This window comes from Gobio gobio (assembly GCF_949357685.1).
Source record: "Gobio gobio genome assembly, chromosome: 2".
Lineage (NCBI taxonomy): Eukaryota > Metazoa > Chordata > Actinopteri > Cypriniformes > Gobionidae > Gobio > Gobio gobio.
Window position 1 is genome coordinate 40,202,247 of NC_137098.1, and position 15,686 is coordinate 40,217,932.

The window sequence follows — 15,686 nt, forward strand, 5'->3', positions numbered from 1 at the left end:
AATAGAAGTGTTGAGCTTGAAGTCTTGGATTTTTAAAGAATTAGTTAGCTCCTTCATTTATTGGTTAAAAAAATGTGTCTAAAGTAATGACTCCATTTGCTACTATATCCCAAATGCCATATTTCGTAGATTCATGGCTTAGATTTTGGTAACACTTTACAATAAGGTCTCATTAGTTAATGTATTAACTAACATGAACTAACAATGAGTAATACATGTGTTACAGTATTTGTTAATCTTGGTTAATATTAGTTATAAGTTATTAATATTAGAGCTGTTTGTTGTTTGTTTGTTAGTTCAGTGCATTAACTATTGTTAATAAATACATTTGATTTCCATAATGTATTAGTAAATGTTGACATTATCAATAACTAAGATCAATAAATGCTGTAGATTGTTCATTCTTAGTTCACGCTAACTAATGTTAATTTATGAAACCTTATCGTAAAGTGTTACCAGATTTTATTTTAAAATGCGTAAATTACCAATCTCTCTCTCAATTTCACCAAGTAGCTCGCATGGAAATTGTTATGTACACATAATAATGGAATAATTTGAATATTTTAATCAGAAACTAATTATTTTATGGACAAGTGGTTTGATAGAGGTATTTTTTTGGATATATCTAAAATTATGGCTGTATTGGAGGATAAACTTACTCTATATCATTTTCCTCTATGACTTTCAACTCTGTCATAAAAGCTTTGTCTCCACATTGTGCACTTATTTAAAACTTTCTTTTGCTTTAATGAGCGAAAAACAACTATTATATGCCTAAACTTTTATTGGATGAGTGTGATAAAAAAAATTACAATAAATATATAAAGTAATTGTTACGTTAGCCTATACAGTTCACACTTCCACTAGATGCACATTTTTCTAGAACTGTGGAAAATAGCATGGTAAGCTGAAATATTCTGTATTTCTAACAAAATAAGAGTGGTGCATTTTAAGATTCTGCATAATTAATTATATCCAACTAACTCCCCACATTGCTACTTTTGTTGAGGTTTCTAACTTATGTATATTCTGTAAAATTGAGGAAGAAACTTTGCTTCGTTTATTTTATCATTGCAGTCAGATAAAATGTATTTGGGTGAATTTAATGTTATATCTACCTTTATAAAATGTATTTAAAACATTTCATTGAAAGACAATTTCTTTGTATTATTGGCAGTAACCATGCTATTGAACTTGTGGTTCATTTGTTCTGCACAATTTTTTATTCCCAAAAACTAACTTCTCAAGATGAGATTTCCCATATTGTAACATTCTTGAACTCAATAATAAGTCAAGTCATCTTTATTTATTTAGGTTGTTGTTCAGCTGAAGTCAGTTCAGTGTTGATTCAGTTCTGTTGTAAAGATGATCAATTATTAAATTAGTTCATTTAATCTAAGCAGCTCTGCAGAAAACAGTGATGTCATTGTCCAGCTCAGTTTAGTTCTCCTCATATAGTGTCAGTGCAGTTCAGATCAATAATATTGTTGAATATTAAGTGTCCCCAATTAAGCAAACCAGAGGCGAAAGTGGCATGTAACCCAAACTCTATCAGGTGACAGAAAGTAGTAAAAAAATAAATAAACATTGGGAGAAATCAGGCTCAGTCAGGGGGCCATTTCTCCTCTGGCCAACGAATGAACACTCGTATAGTTTTTGTCATTGTTTATTTAAAAACATCCAATTATGCAGAATATAAGAGGGTAAATATTTAATTGACGAGTTGTCAATACCCTATATATTGAATTGTTATATATTGTATGATTTCACCCCAAAATTCAACATTTGGACACAAAATGATAACTGCCATGTTTTGCTGCCTGGAGTCCAGTTGTTTCTGTGAATTGCAGCGATCCATTTGCGTCTCTTTTCAGTAGCTTTCGACAAGTCTGCAAAAATATACCTCAGACTTCTTGTCAAATCTATTTGTAGTCAATCTCAGAGCTCTTTCCCGTTTTAAATGAGTTTTTCGCTGCATTCACGCACGTCCCCCATTTTCAAAAATGTAATTCATGCCCCGAATGAATGTCTGTAAAAATCCTTATTGCATCCCTATAAAAAACTAGATCGGAATCGGTGATCGTATCGGCAGATCCTGTTTCCCTTGATAAGCTCCAAAAATCCTGATCGGGGCACCCATACGCTAAAGCAGGGCTCCAGACTAACTTTTTTCACTTGGAGCACAATGGCCCCCTACTGAAAATTTTAGGGGCACAACCAGAAATTTTAGGGGCGCACACCGTAAATCAACATGCTAACCAAATCTACTAATGTCCACTGTATTACTAATAGGGATCGGTATCATTAAGGTTTAAATGGTATTACTACTCTTACCGATACTGCTTATCGATCCGGTACTTTAACAGTATTCTTATCGGTTCTTTTTATTATACTTTAAATATCTTTTTTTTTTTTTATAAAAAAAAAAAAACACAATTAACAACATAATTAACATGGCTTTACAATCTGAAAAGTAAAATATCTATAGCAAAAGAAACCGCAAAGTTTGAACAAAAATATAAAACATCTATTTGTAAATGGACCAGTGTGCAGGCATTCGGAAGGTCTGCTAACATTAATATTACAGTAAAGAACAAACCTACAAAGAAATCTAATAAAGTAATGAAATGTAAAATAACACTGCATAGTTTTCACTGTATAAATTGATAGATTAATGCTTATAAAGTTATTAATTCAAGAGATGTGAATATTTTCTATTTGCCTTTTGTTCGATTCGAATGAATGGCTCAATCGTCAGCAGGTTTATTAGACGCTGCCCCTTTAAGACCGATCAATGTAGAACTAATAATATCATATTCTCCTATTTCTTCAAACTATTTACGCCCATTTAAGATATAAACTGTTAAAATAACTACTCTCCAATCCGGTCATTTTGACACCGGCTATTTGTTGTGTATTTGATGGTTTAGACGCGCACACGAAGCCTAAAATATTAAGTGCAAGTCGGTCCATTTCGCAGCACACACATATAAGCCGCCTTGAAGTTGGAAACAGCGTCTCTTGCGCGGATTTTTGTGCATTTAATAGCTCTTTATTATCAAACACATCCCGCAGTTTAGCAACAGTAGAGACTGCAGTTTACAACAATCACTGATTCTGAGTTAAGTTTAGGTTTAGGGAGAAATGACAGCGGAGCTGTGAAGGGAAGGATGAGCTCGACGAACACTGCTATAGGAATAGTTTTACCTCATACCGTCTTTTTATAATTCTTAGAAGCCAAAATCGAAAATAAAATTAGATTAATATCACAGCACATCCCTAAAGTTTAAGCAGACTAAACTTTTGTGTAGTTCTCTTGGCCATCGTCACTCATTAAGCTGACTGTGGTGTTGTGTTCGCTGTAGCTCCACGTGAGAGAGCTCACTCGCTTTCTCTCTCGCTTTCTCTCTCTCTCTCTCTTCTGGATTGCGAATGGCAAAAATGCATCACGGACAAATGGTTTAATATGATCTCATATAGAAACGGCTGGCAAAGATAGAATTTGCCAGACATAACGTCTATCAATTATAATTAGTAAGTGCATTTTCTTAATTTCTCCAGTACCGACAGCAGGCAAATTTACTGGTCGCACATGTGCGACTGGATGTAAAATTCAGTCGCACACTCTCAAATTTTAGTCGCAAAATGCGACCATTTAGTCGCACTCTGGAGCCCTGTAAAGTGTACCAATGTTCAATTTTTCCTCTGAAAATTTTGGGTCGACCTTGTGAAGTTCGCAACATCATAACTTAATACTGTACTTTTCAAAATTGCCACTACTGTGATGGGCGAAGTCTTCATGTAAGATGTTGAATGTGCTCAGCATGAAGAGATGAATCGGATTAACTAAATTAAATTTTTCAAGAACAAAGGGTTCAAAAGTTATAACCTTTAGAAAAGTGAATTTTTTAACCCTATGGAGTTGATCCACAGAGACTCCAAAATTGGTCAAATCACTATTCATTACCATAACTACAAATTCTCATGTTCCATTCATAAGACTGCCATGGACTCCAATTCGGTGAGAAAACTAACGAATACAATAGGGACTACAGCTCCTATTGTAAAACTGTACTGTCCTGAAATATTCCAAGTTTTTCAGATTTTCCAGAAATCATGGGAACCCTGTAATTGTCTGTGAATATGAATTGAACATCATAGTTTTTGAACAGTTAACCTAAAAAATTGTCTGAATGTTTTGTATGAAGCCAAAAAAACATACAGGTTTGGAACTAAATGAGTTTTTCATTTATGGGTAAACTATCCCTTTAGGTCTTGATTATCTTCATGAGACATTTCACATATTGAATTAGACTGGCAATAGAGCAGATAACATTGAATCTGAACATTTTCATTATTCAAACAAAAATAAAACTTTTTTGCCTGGCTTTTCTATAATTCAGAAGTCAACACAAGTTTAGTTTTAAAAAGAATTTTAAGAGGTGTCTTAGTTTGTTCCATCAGTGCAGGCCATAAACATAATATAAGGCAGTAAACATAACATGATATAAGGCAGTAAAACCATACGCAATGCATTAATAAAATCGAAATCCTTTTATATGAAAATGCTGCATAATATAATGCTATGGTTTATTTTTCTAAGACTGAATGTCTAAGCCAAGGTTTGCTTTTCATAAAAAAGCTTGGCAACCTCAAGTAAATTCCCCATGAGTGGTTAAAACATAAGCTGAGGGTACTAGTTTAAGCATAGTTTTGATTGTTAAGTGCTTATGAGAGCGAGCTGTGAAACACTCACCCCCTAATCATCCACAGTCAAGTCTGGGCTATAGTTCAGAAGGTCAGAGGTCACAATAAGGTCCCGGGAACGTCCTCTCAAGCTCAGAACCTCATCCAGCAACCTCGTCGTCAAGTCCCTGCTCTCAGGCTCCTCTAGTAGAGGCCAGTCCAGCAGCTGAGCACTGGAGGGGAGGGCAGGCAGACCAGGCACATATTCCTCTAGTGGATTAGGATAGAGCAGCAGACGAAGAGAAGGGATACCTGCTGCTGTACGGGCCAGGGAAAGAAGTCCCGTCCTAGATAGTGGGTTTAAGGCCAGTCTTAAGCTACGTAAAGCCCGACAGCAGGACAAGGAAGGGAGAAGAGCTCCCAGGAGAGTGTCTGAGAGGCCACAACCACAAAGTGAAAGCTGAGACATGGAGCTTTCAGCTTGACCTAAGAGACGGCGCAGAGAGGGCAGGGATGATTCATCAAGCCGGTTCTCACTCAGGTCAAGTTCTCTCAGGAATGAAGCATGCTGACTGCAGGAGAGGTAGGCCAGGTCAGTGGAGGTCAGGCACAGGTATGGCAGCTCCAGCACCTCCAGGGGCTGGGAAAGAGAGCTGCAAACAGGAAAAACATGAGCTGAATACATGTGAAATGCTTTCATATACATGTACATACATATATACTTGCATGTGTGTGTGTGTGTGTGTGTGTGTGTGTGTGTATTTTTTCATTATGATATTAGAACAATTGCATCACCCTGACATTGACTTTATAAAAAAATATTTTCAGGAATTAAAAATTCATCATTGTATGCATGAATAGCATTTTGACCCTCTGACTAAAATTATGAAACTGTGTGTGTGTGTGTAGCAGGAGTGTATGAGTGTCGGGCATGACAAATACAGCTGTGTAATCCCACATGTGTATGTACCTGAGCAGCAAGCGCAAGTGTCCTGGAAGTCGGAGTGCAGTCAGGCATAATCGCTTCAGTCTCTTCAGTGAACCCAGTCCTTTAGACATGTCCTGTAGTGCCCCCTGCTGGCCAGGCTGTGTGCGTTGCAAGTCTAAGTTACAGTAATGCAGTCTGAGAGAGTGAAGCTGAGGGAAGGGAGCTAACAGTGGAAGTAGCATAGCCAGGCCCGACACCCCAAGGCTGGAGTAGCGGATGTCCACACCGAGGAGATCCTGCTGAGGCAACAGACCCAATAAGGAAACTATAGAGGGTGCTGAGAGTTCCTCCACGCGAAGGTAGCGGCAGTGGAGTTGCAAATGGCCCAGTTGACTAAGGGCATCACGGACACGCTCCCAGGAACGGGAATTGATAAATAAGTCAGCCCTGACATGGACCACAGCTACCTCATCCCAATCTTGGTCACATAAACTACCGTTATTACTGCTAGTGTTCGATTTCACCTCAGATGAAATCTTTCTCCTCTGGATCTCCATCCTCCTCCTGACACCCTTCACTGACTCAAATTCTGGTAACGTTTGTTCGTTGGTTGTGCACTCCATCTTCCCTACTACTTCCACACTGTGTCCTCCATGACTCCCTTCACCACTATTCCCGCACCCTACAGTGCCCCGGTCTCGTTTGACAGCACCCCGGTCGCGCTCTGCTTCCAGCCCTCTTTTTCGCTCTCTTTCACCATCTTTCCTGTGAGCCCTGGAGGCAGCAGCTCGAGCTTGTAGCACCATTGAGCAGAGGGCAACAGTGATGGACCAGCCACCCATTGAGTCTTCAACTCTCCCATCCTCACACTGAAGTCCACTGAGATTCAGCAACTGCAGGCAACATCTGGTAAGGGAGGCAGGTAGAGAGCTTGTAAATAATGTTAAAAGATTATATGAAACACTTAATACAAACTAACACAACAAGACCGAGGGAGACAAAGAAGACAAAATGACATTGAAAATCTATTTGGGAATGCATTTATATTTATGTATACAATACACTCTCACACGTATAAATGTATATATATATATATTTTCAAAATAAATTTAAATAGCTTAAAGGGTTAGTTCACCCAGAAATGAAAATTAGCCCATAACTTACGAATCGACACGTTTGTGTAAGAAAAATATAACTATTTAAAAATGTATCAAGTAAACTTTCGGCCGACCGCCTTCCGTGGAAAAGTGTTGAATGTTGAAAGTGAAACTCAAGATGCGTACGTGACGTCATGACGAGCGGACCTGGTAGCGTTAGTCATTCGATCGGCAGGGAAACTTTCAACAATTTTTCCATAAATTGAACAGGGAAGGCGGACGGTCGAAAGTTTACTCTATAAAGTTTTAAATATGGATATTTTTCTTACACTAACGCATCGATTAACTTCAGAAGGCCTTTATTAACACCCCGGAGCCGCGTGGAGCAGTTATTTGACGGACAGATGCACTTTTTATGGACTTCAAAAACAAAGCAACTATTACTGCAATTATAATGCTTGGATTAAACTGGACTTTTGTAATATAACTCAAGATTGTATTCGTCTGAAAGAAGAATGTCATATACACCTAGGATGACTTGAGGGTGAGTAAATTATTGGTTAATTTTCATTTTTGGATGAACTATCCCTTTAAGGCTGACATTCTGATATGCTGAAAAATATATTATTATCATCAATGTTGAAAACAGTTGTGCTGCTTAATATTTTTGGGGAAACGGTGATACCTCTTTTCAAGATTCTTTGATGAATAGACAGTTCTAAATATCAGCATTTGAAATAGAGGATATATATTTTAGGATATTATAAAGGTCTTTACTGTCTTACCTTTCTTTACCAAAACAAAAACAAAAACAAAAAAATTGTATGGTTGTTGTTGAATGGTAGTATGGTATTTTTTTTTATTTTTTATTTGTCATCCTCATCCACATGTGCCTTATTAACTTGTTTACTGCCAGTGAGGTTAAAGGGGCATCAACAACATTTCTATCTATATTTATCCATACTGTCAGGTCAGAGACATGTGACCTGAGACATGCTGTGAAGATTAAATTAAGTTCCATGTATAACATGGCACTGTACTGACCTCGTGTATTTTATTTCACATTTTGTCATTAAAATGAAAAAGGGTGATTTAGAGATAACACATCCATACCTCTTGTCCGTCAGCCCCCTGACCACAGCCAGCAGTAGAGCCTGAACGCAGAGGCGGTTCGGAGGGCACTGGCCCGCTTTTCTGCCGCTTCCTACAGTCAGTGTTCGCTCAGGCCACCGCTGGACGAGCTCACCGACGGCTAGAGGACGGCGGTGATTGAAGGCGGCGTCCAGCAGCGCTCGGTAGAGCTCCCTCGGCACACAACTTAACCAATACGGCGAAGAGCTGTGGTCGCTCACTACCTCCCGGGCGCACAGGTTCACCAACGACAGAACCATCTGAGGACGGCATTTGAGATCATTACTTGACAGGCAAATCAAATGACTGATTGCAGCATTTTGATTAATTAAAAGAAAATACCTTTTATCTCTCAAGAACGCCCCCAAAAGCACCTCGGTGTTTCTAAAGCAACTACAAAATGACCTCTTTCATCACATTGTAATCCTGCATACTAAATAACTACGTTACATTCAATTAGACTCGTTTAACAGGCATCTGAATGTCGCGAGCGTCTTAAATGTCCAGTAAACCTAAATATAGTATTTAATATGCTCAACCTTTAGCGGGTGACAGATGATTAATGCCTACTTTATAAAAGTGGAACATCAGTAACGTAAAGTAAAATACACCTATGTGGGATATGTACGAATCTTACAAATTGTTTAAATATCTGGAGTGTTTTTCCATGCCGCTCCGACTCCCTCCGAGGTTTACGACTAAACGTTGTCGCACTTTGATGACGCAGCGGGGAAAACGCATTCATTTGGCGACTACCCCTGGCAAACAACAACAACAACAATTTAAAAACTAACCATGGGCAACGACAATAATGATTACACCGATCAAAATAAAATATCACTAATTAATTATAACAAATTTTAATTTATTATAAATATTTATATATAAAACTTAACTTGATGTAGCAGAATTAATACCACAATCAACTAACCTGTTCAACCAGGGAACACTCCGTTTGGTTTTGTCAACAATCCTGTAACCATGAGTTTATTCAACTACCAAATCATGGTATAGGCCCTTGATCTGCATCTGGGTGTTAGTTGTTTAGGGGCATTTCACTCACAGACACGTAGTTTGTTGTTAGGTGTCTGGTGGATCATTTATGGAATATAACAAATCATTTCGTCTGATCTGTCCCAGTCACTACACACGGTAACCGTGTTGCCTTTTGATTTTAATTTTCAAAGTTTAAAATAGCATTGTAATATTTGTTCCTTAAAATATTTTGGAGGAGTTATAATTAAACATTTGTTTTGAAGCCTCCCTTTATGTGCAAATCAAACATTAGCTACTTCTTAAATTGCAGTTTACATTTAAGGTAACTAAATTGTGTTAAATAAAGCTTATTGGTAAATGGTAGTTAAGAGTTGCTTTTTGACATCAATATGAATTCAGGAATGGTCATAAAGCAGAAGATTTCAGCTATCAAACAACACAAAACTAGTTTTATTGTCACAGAGGCTCAATCCTAAATGGCTACAAGAGAAAGATTCCATTCACATTCTTCTTTCCATGTCTGCGCTGTTATTTTAAATATTATGAAAACATGAACAGATTAAAATACATCAGCCTTGAAAGATTTAACAATATTTGGTTGTTACCTTTCAATTATCCAAAATTATAGAAAGTCAAAAACAATGCAACCTGCAGACATTTAATAATAATAAAAAAGATCAGTGCAGTGTATAATAAAATAGATGAATTTCAGATAATTAAGTTTACAAAAGAAAAAAGCTTTATGGTTCAGTCTTATATAAAGCAAATAAAATGTCTATAGCTCATTTTGGTGGGGGTTTACCTGTTAGTTGCTTTGGATAAAATTATCTGCTAAAAACACACACAAAAAAGCTTTCATTTAGGCAAACAGCAAATTACGAAAACAGTAGGACAACAAATAAAACAGAAGGGGCAGAAATGGTGCTTGTGCACTGCAGTCTTTGTAGTCCAAAGTGTGTTCAAAAGAATGTCGGACACCCCATTTTTGCAGTCAAAATGCTGGTGTTTAAATGCAACTTTCTTTCATTCCTGAGAGAGCTGGTTTCCAGTGGTTTTTACTGTCTCAGCCTCACCAAAGCCTAAATGAGTCCATATCAAACCTTGTCCAAGCAGCTCTCCTGGAATTCCTCTCAGCCACAGTCTCTGATCTTTTTTAGAGGGCAAATGGGAGGGGAGGTGGAAATTCCCCTCATAGTCCATAACGAACAAGTAAAAATTAAGCACAAACACATTTAAGAAAATCCCCAGAAAATAAAGTTTTCTTCCTCAAAAAAAGTAAGAAGAAAGTGGGTGCAAAGTTATCGATGATGCCCTTTGGCTGAAGCTCAGGTAGTCATCCCTGAGGAAGCTTTAGACACACAGAGCTCGGGGGATCCTGTAATACAGAGCAAAAGAAACCATTTTAAAAGACTATGGCAAACAATTTTTACTGAACTACAAGTAAGACCTTGACGAAGCACACAGAAACATACTAACTTGCTTACTTGTAATTGGTACTGCTAATCATCTCTGATGTAAAAATTATTGATATTGATATACAAGTCCTTATGGATTATGTGGTTTATGAAGAAGTCTTCATGAAAATGACCTCACCTGTCTTCCATGAAACTGTCCACTTCCTCTTCGTCATCATCCAGCTCCATGTCCAACTCATTGTCAAAGCCACTGCAACCATAACTACTGAGGACACTGAACAGTAGTAGATAAAAAAATAAATAAAATGCCTAGTAAAATTACTTTTCTATAACGTGTGTACAGCAAGTGATTACTGACCTGACTGAGCGACAGGTGAAGAATACAATGCGTTTAAGTTTCTTGTTGTAAAAGAGGTAGTTGAAGGACCACAGGCTGCCTTCCTCACCGAAGGGGTCAGAGTCAAGGTCTGGGTTGTAGCTACAAACAAAATAGCAATGACTTATTAAAATATATGTACAGAACGCATTTAAAAAAAACACAACTGAGGGCAGGGGAAATCATTTATTCGCTCTTCCCACACCTATAGATGTCACAGCTCTGCAGGTTTATCTCTTGGTCAATGGCATTCCACAGTTCTGGACCTAAAGAGTTAAACTGCTCTCCTACAGCAGAATAAAGGCTGCTGTTAACAGAGTCAGCCACCTGGAGGACACAAACGAGAGTAAAAAAAAAAAAAACCAGATAATCAAACATACAACCAGAGCAAGACCAAAAAAAGAAGTTTCAGAAATGTCAACCAAATGAATCCAGTTTTATTACCACACTGTAAAAAAGAAACCACACATATCTTTCAGTTTATGGGAACTTTTCTTTTACTTTTAACCTTTGTACCCGATATAAAATATCATCTATAAAAAGTGGAATGATACAGCACTTTTTTTTCATTACCCAAGCAGATATGTTATCATGATACAACAGACACCAGTCATACTAACCCAGTTAGCGCTGGGCTCTCGGCTGAACTCATGGGCACGAGCAGCACTGAAGTCATAATCAGGCCGGAATGACTCGTTCAGGGTGGTGATAAGGTAGAACAAAGTCTTCCTGCAACACTTATCACTTAGTGGGTTCTCTCCATCCTCCCCACTCTTACCCAATCTAAATGAAAGCGTATGAGAGAGATTGTGAAGTGCAACAACAATAGCTGAGGTAAAGCTTATGGCTGTGTGTTGTTAAAGCTTACAGGTTGGGGCTCGGAGCACTGCTGGACTGAGGGGGTGAAAGAGCTTCTAGTATGTGTGGCTCCCCCTCCTGACAGAACTGCTTAAACATGTGCTTGTCATCACCAGCCATCTTACACGAGTAACTCTCGATCCTACAGGTATGAAAGAAAAAGGGAAAAAAAAAAGAAAGATTTGATTGTTCGCCAGATATAATATTTTGGGTTTTATAGAAGATTTCATAAAACATATTTTTGTATTGCAGTATTCAAGACATCAGTTAAATTATTGTAATCATCCTGATCTTGCTTGCAGTGCTTTTTCAAACCTATATTTTTAGGCTCCGCTAAAATGTTAAAAATGTAAAGCTAAGGGGGGAGGGCATGGGAATATCGTATGCGTTTATCTTTCTGGCTTATGCAAGAAAGACCATCCCAGTAACACTCCACAGACATGCTTATTTATAGGTGAAGGGCAAAGGCTGTAGCAGGACACAGAGGAGAGTCATATGATTCGGGACACTGTAGCCAGCTCACTTCAAGCAGTGTTGAAGCTCCACAAATCAGTAGAAGAAAAAAAGCAAACAATGGAGAAAGGTTGAACTGTCACAAACTGTAAATGAGTGTATGTGGCTGCTGTGTGTAAAGATCAGCTCGAGGGGAGAAACGCCACACTGAACTAGACAGTTTGAAATTAGGGTTGTAACAAGATACTGACAGTGACCGTTCGCAAAATAGAGATGGTACAAAGGCAAATGCATGGGTTATATGTACTTGACGATGCCATTATGAGCACTATTAAGAGATGTATACTGATATTGACATCTGTACTCAGGGATGCCACATTTGATCTCTCTGTACTGTACTCTGCGCTAATCCAGTAACATGATTAAATGCCAAAGAAGCTGGCAGCTCATATGAAACTCAGCTGTGTTTACATGCATCCCTAAATAACCACACTGGCATGTGTTAGAGGACACTACAATCTGCGTCACGGCAACAACAATCGCGTCTCGGGGTATATCACCATTTTGGTAACGGACCCCCTTGTCCTTACATAACACCTTGACAAAGTCAATGAAAAGACATTTCCAGTTTTAAACCCAACACCAAATAGCTAACGAAGAAACACATTCCAATTTTAAAATTTTAAATAAAATTGGTTCAATTTCCCTTACATCATGACTGTGATGACTTGACGTTGTTTAAAGTTTAAAACTACTGGAATATTAAGAGACACACAGCGGCTAAAATGACACTTTTTTGATGTGGTGAGCCAAGTATTGCGGTATTAGTTCTGCAACTTCTTCTCAACTCTTCTGCACAGTGTGTTATCAGATGCAAATGTTTTCACAGTAAAAGCTAAAACACTGATGCACATGAAGCTTCATTTGACACTACAATAACCACAGGAAGAGCGAAAGCATGTTTTTGTTGATGTGTGACAGGATGTTCAGCAGAAAATTTAACTGGAACACAATAAATTAAACCTAAATCACATGACATTAAATCTAAATCAATTTATTTTTGACCAATGAATTTCCATGACTTTTCCAGTTGTTTGTGATGCTGTATAAAGGATTCTTAATATTTTACAGCAATAACACTCATTTATCAAAATCTTCCTCAGAAGACACGTTATTAAAAGGGGTAGAGTTCACCAAAAAAAGTCTTCATTTAACTTACTCACCTTTACGCTGTTCCAAACTTATATGATTTCTGTCCATCTTCGAAACACAATTTATGATATATTAAATGAAACAGATTTCTTACTCTCCACTGAAAGTTCAGTCTCCACCAAAATGATCCAAAGGGTTTATTATGAGATTGTAAATGTAATCCATAAGAATCAAGCAGTTTAATCTGCTGTCTAATCATCTATCAAGTCTTCTGAAGAGACAAGATTGCTTTATATGAACAGATTTAAAATGTATTTATTCATATATAAATGTTGTTATTGTTATGATCTATTATGAACTTTTTTAAGAGTCAACACTGGGTGAATGGACTTTCAATGGACAGAACTCACAGGTTTCATTAAAAATATCCTTATTTGAGCTCCAAACAAGAGCAAACTTTTTATGAGTTAGGAATGACATAAGGGGGAGCAAAAACTATTTTCTTTTTCTCTCTCACTCTCTTTCCCTCTGACTTTGCAAAGCCTGCAACGCACTTTCCCATTATATGTCCTGGTTTTATAAATACCAATTCTTGGACTTATAATAAGTTTGAAGAAAACAGAAGTGCTCAAGATATCTAGTTCATACCTGCCAAGGATGCGAGCATCTCCTGTTTCAACACACAGCTGGGAGCCCAATGCTTCAAAAAGGGAATTCTCTAAAAGCTTCATAGCTGTAAAACAAAACACACACACACACACTAAACAGAAACCAAATATCTGTATTTCATTGTTTGTGAATAACCTGTTACAGTACAAGTCATTTATTAATGCAACTAGAAGTATCACATTCAATGAAACTGCCATGGAGATGCCCAAGTGGAAACCGTTCGGTGCGTCTAATGTTGCTTATTTACATACAAAAAATTCACTGACTGCCGTTAGCGTTATGTTAAAAACAAATTTACAAATGGATAAATTCCCAACATTAAGTCTATATGAACATAAAAAGAACATGTATTAAATAGCGGATTATTTGTTGACTGAAACTGTAAGACAAACCCATCTGACTATCACCCCCCTCCCCCCAACAACCCACTTCCTACTTTATAAATCGACCTGGGCGTATTGGGTAAAACCAAACAAACACAATATTAAAGTGGGGGACATTTTACTGACAAAATAGTAGCTAACAGGACAATATTAGTTTATGAAGGAGCAAAATGGTTTAGGCAATAAATACATTCTATTGTTTACACTAAGAAACATCTATTGACCTACGTGTGACGAACTAACGTTAGGTTGTTAATCTTGACAGCATATAAATTACCACAGAGTATCCTTTGCTGTGCTTACCTTTCCTGTTGAACTGTCACTTTCCGATTTAAAAATCTGGGTGAAAAGAGCAGTTGGATCGGTTCAGTTGCCCAACTCAAAACAATACAAGCTAAAATGCTCTGGCGTCTAACGTTACGCGCGGTGCGGGGCAGCAATAAAAAACGTTGCAGTGAAAATTTAGTATATTTGAAAATGACTCGGTCGAGACTGACATATTCTGCAGGCGTTTTCTCTTATCGCAAAGCTTCTTATTTCGACTAAACGCAACATAAAATTCGTCGATTGTGTCGAGCTCAAAGACAACAACTGCAGCAGCATCCCCCTATTTGACCTAGAACAATTTATCTTCTGAAAACGAGATACGCGTCAATTTGAATGACGCGACTTGATCAAACGATGCTTAAATTACCACTTGTAACCTATCGTTAACGGTTATGCGTTCTCAATCTTGTGTTATGTCCGTAAAAATATTGAAAACATCTACGACAGTCGACAGCCTGAAGAGAAACAGTGTACAAAGCCACGCCTCTTGGCAGTCTGAAACATTTCCGTTGATAATGACCACACCCACTTCGGTGTTTAGTAAAATATGGACGCTTCTATTGGCTATTTAGTCTGTCAATTAAATGTACTAGTCATTCTATTGGCGAAATTGTCACTTAATTTAAATCTAAAGAGCGACAGGCCTTTTGTGTTTATTTTATGTCGAGCGAAAAAAGTTAAATGTTAAAAAGAAATTAAAGACAGATTATTTAGACATTGTATATAGGTTGTAGATAGATAGAAGCTGATTATGTTTTGAGAAGGTGTGGTAACTCGATTGTGAAGACGTGACAGTTTGAAGTGCCTAAACAGTGCCTTACTATTATTTATTTTAACTGTTTTTTTAAAAAAATTATTACATTCCAAAATGTGAACGCACAGATCTATTTTGTAACTAACTAAATAAATTAATGTTACTGTTTTGTAGTCTGATTACGTAATCTAGACCAATCGATACATGTAACAAACTATGTATACATATATGGCTGGTTAAAATATTTACCATTGTGTAACTGTGGTATTTGTAATTATGCCATATAGTAAGATCATGAAAGCAAAATAAACCACGACTGAAGCAGTATTTTTGTGCAACTATAATCACCACAGTTGTATTATGTTTCATGAGATGAAATTTCAGCTTGATATGGAAAATTGGGATATCCCCTAGATGAGAAAACAGTGTGTTTGAATGTGTGTTTTCAACAGGAGGCGCAG

General features: G+C 37.4%; 2 protein-coding genes across 3 annotated transcripts in view; both read right to left on the bottom strand.

The window, feature by feature from the left end:
- LOC307116837 (leucine-rich repeat-containing protein 14) overlaps window positions 1-8,567 on the bottom strand; it is a 10,012-nt gene extending 1,445 nt beyond the window's left edge. The window contains exons 1-5 of one of the 2 annotated variants that reach the window (XR_013815337.1): window positions 8,185-8,567; window positions 7,825-8,102; window positions 5,657-6,520; window positions 3,674-5,339; window positions 1,289-2,143 (exon numbers count right to left, since the gene is read on the bottom strand). Coding sequence is in view for 1 of the 2 variants with exons in the window: in XM_079801272.1 (XP_079657398.1) it covers window positions 4,760-5,339; window positions 5,657-6,520; window positions 7,825-8,102 (1,722 nt within the window). In the remaining variant the exon portion in view is untranslated. Of the gene's footprint in view, window positions 1-1,288; window positions 2,144-3,673; window positions 5,340-5,656; window positions 6,521-7,824; window positions 8,103-8,184 lie in introns of those variants that run through there. The other variant, XM_079801272.1, reaches the window with a different exon arrangement.
- Window positions 8,568-9,265: 698 nt separating this feature from the next.
- On the bottom strand, window positions 9,266-15,668 carry maf1b (MAF1 homolog, negative regulator of RNA polymerase III b). Its single transcript, XM_079801302.1, has 8 exons — window positions 14,448-15,668; window positions 13,741-13,825; window positions 11,498-11,629; window positions 11,250-11,412; window positions 10,835-10,956; window positions 10,612-10,731; window positions 10,432-10,527; window positions 9,266-10,213 (listed from the first exon to the last, which is right to left on the bottom strand). The coding sequence occupies exons 2-8, from the start codon at window positions 13,821-13,823 to the stop codon at window positions 10,189-10,191; spliced, it is 741 nt and encodes a 246-aa protein (XP_079657428.1). The 5' UTR covers window positions 13,824-13,825; window positions 14,448-15,668; the 3' UTR covers window positions 9,266-10,188.
- Window positions 15,669-15,686: the final 18 nt, after the last annotated feature.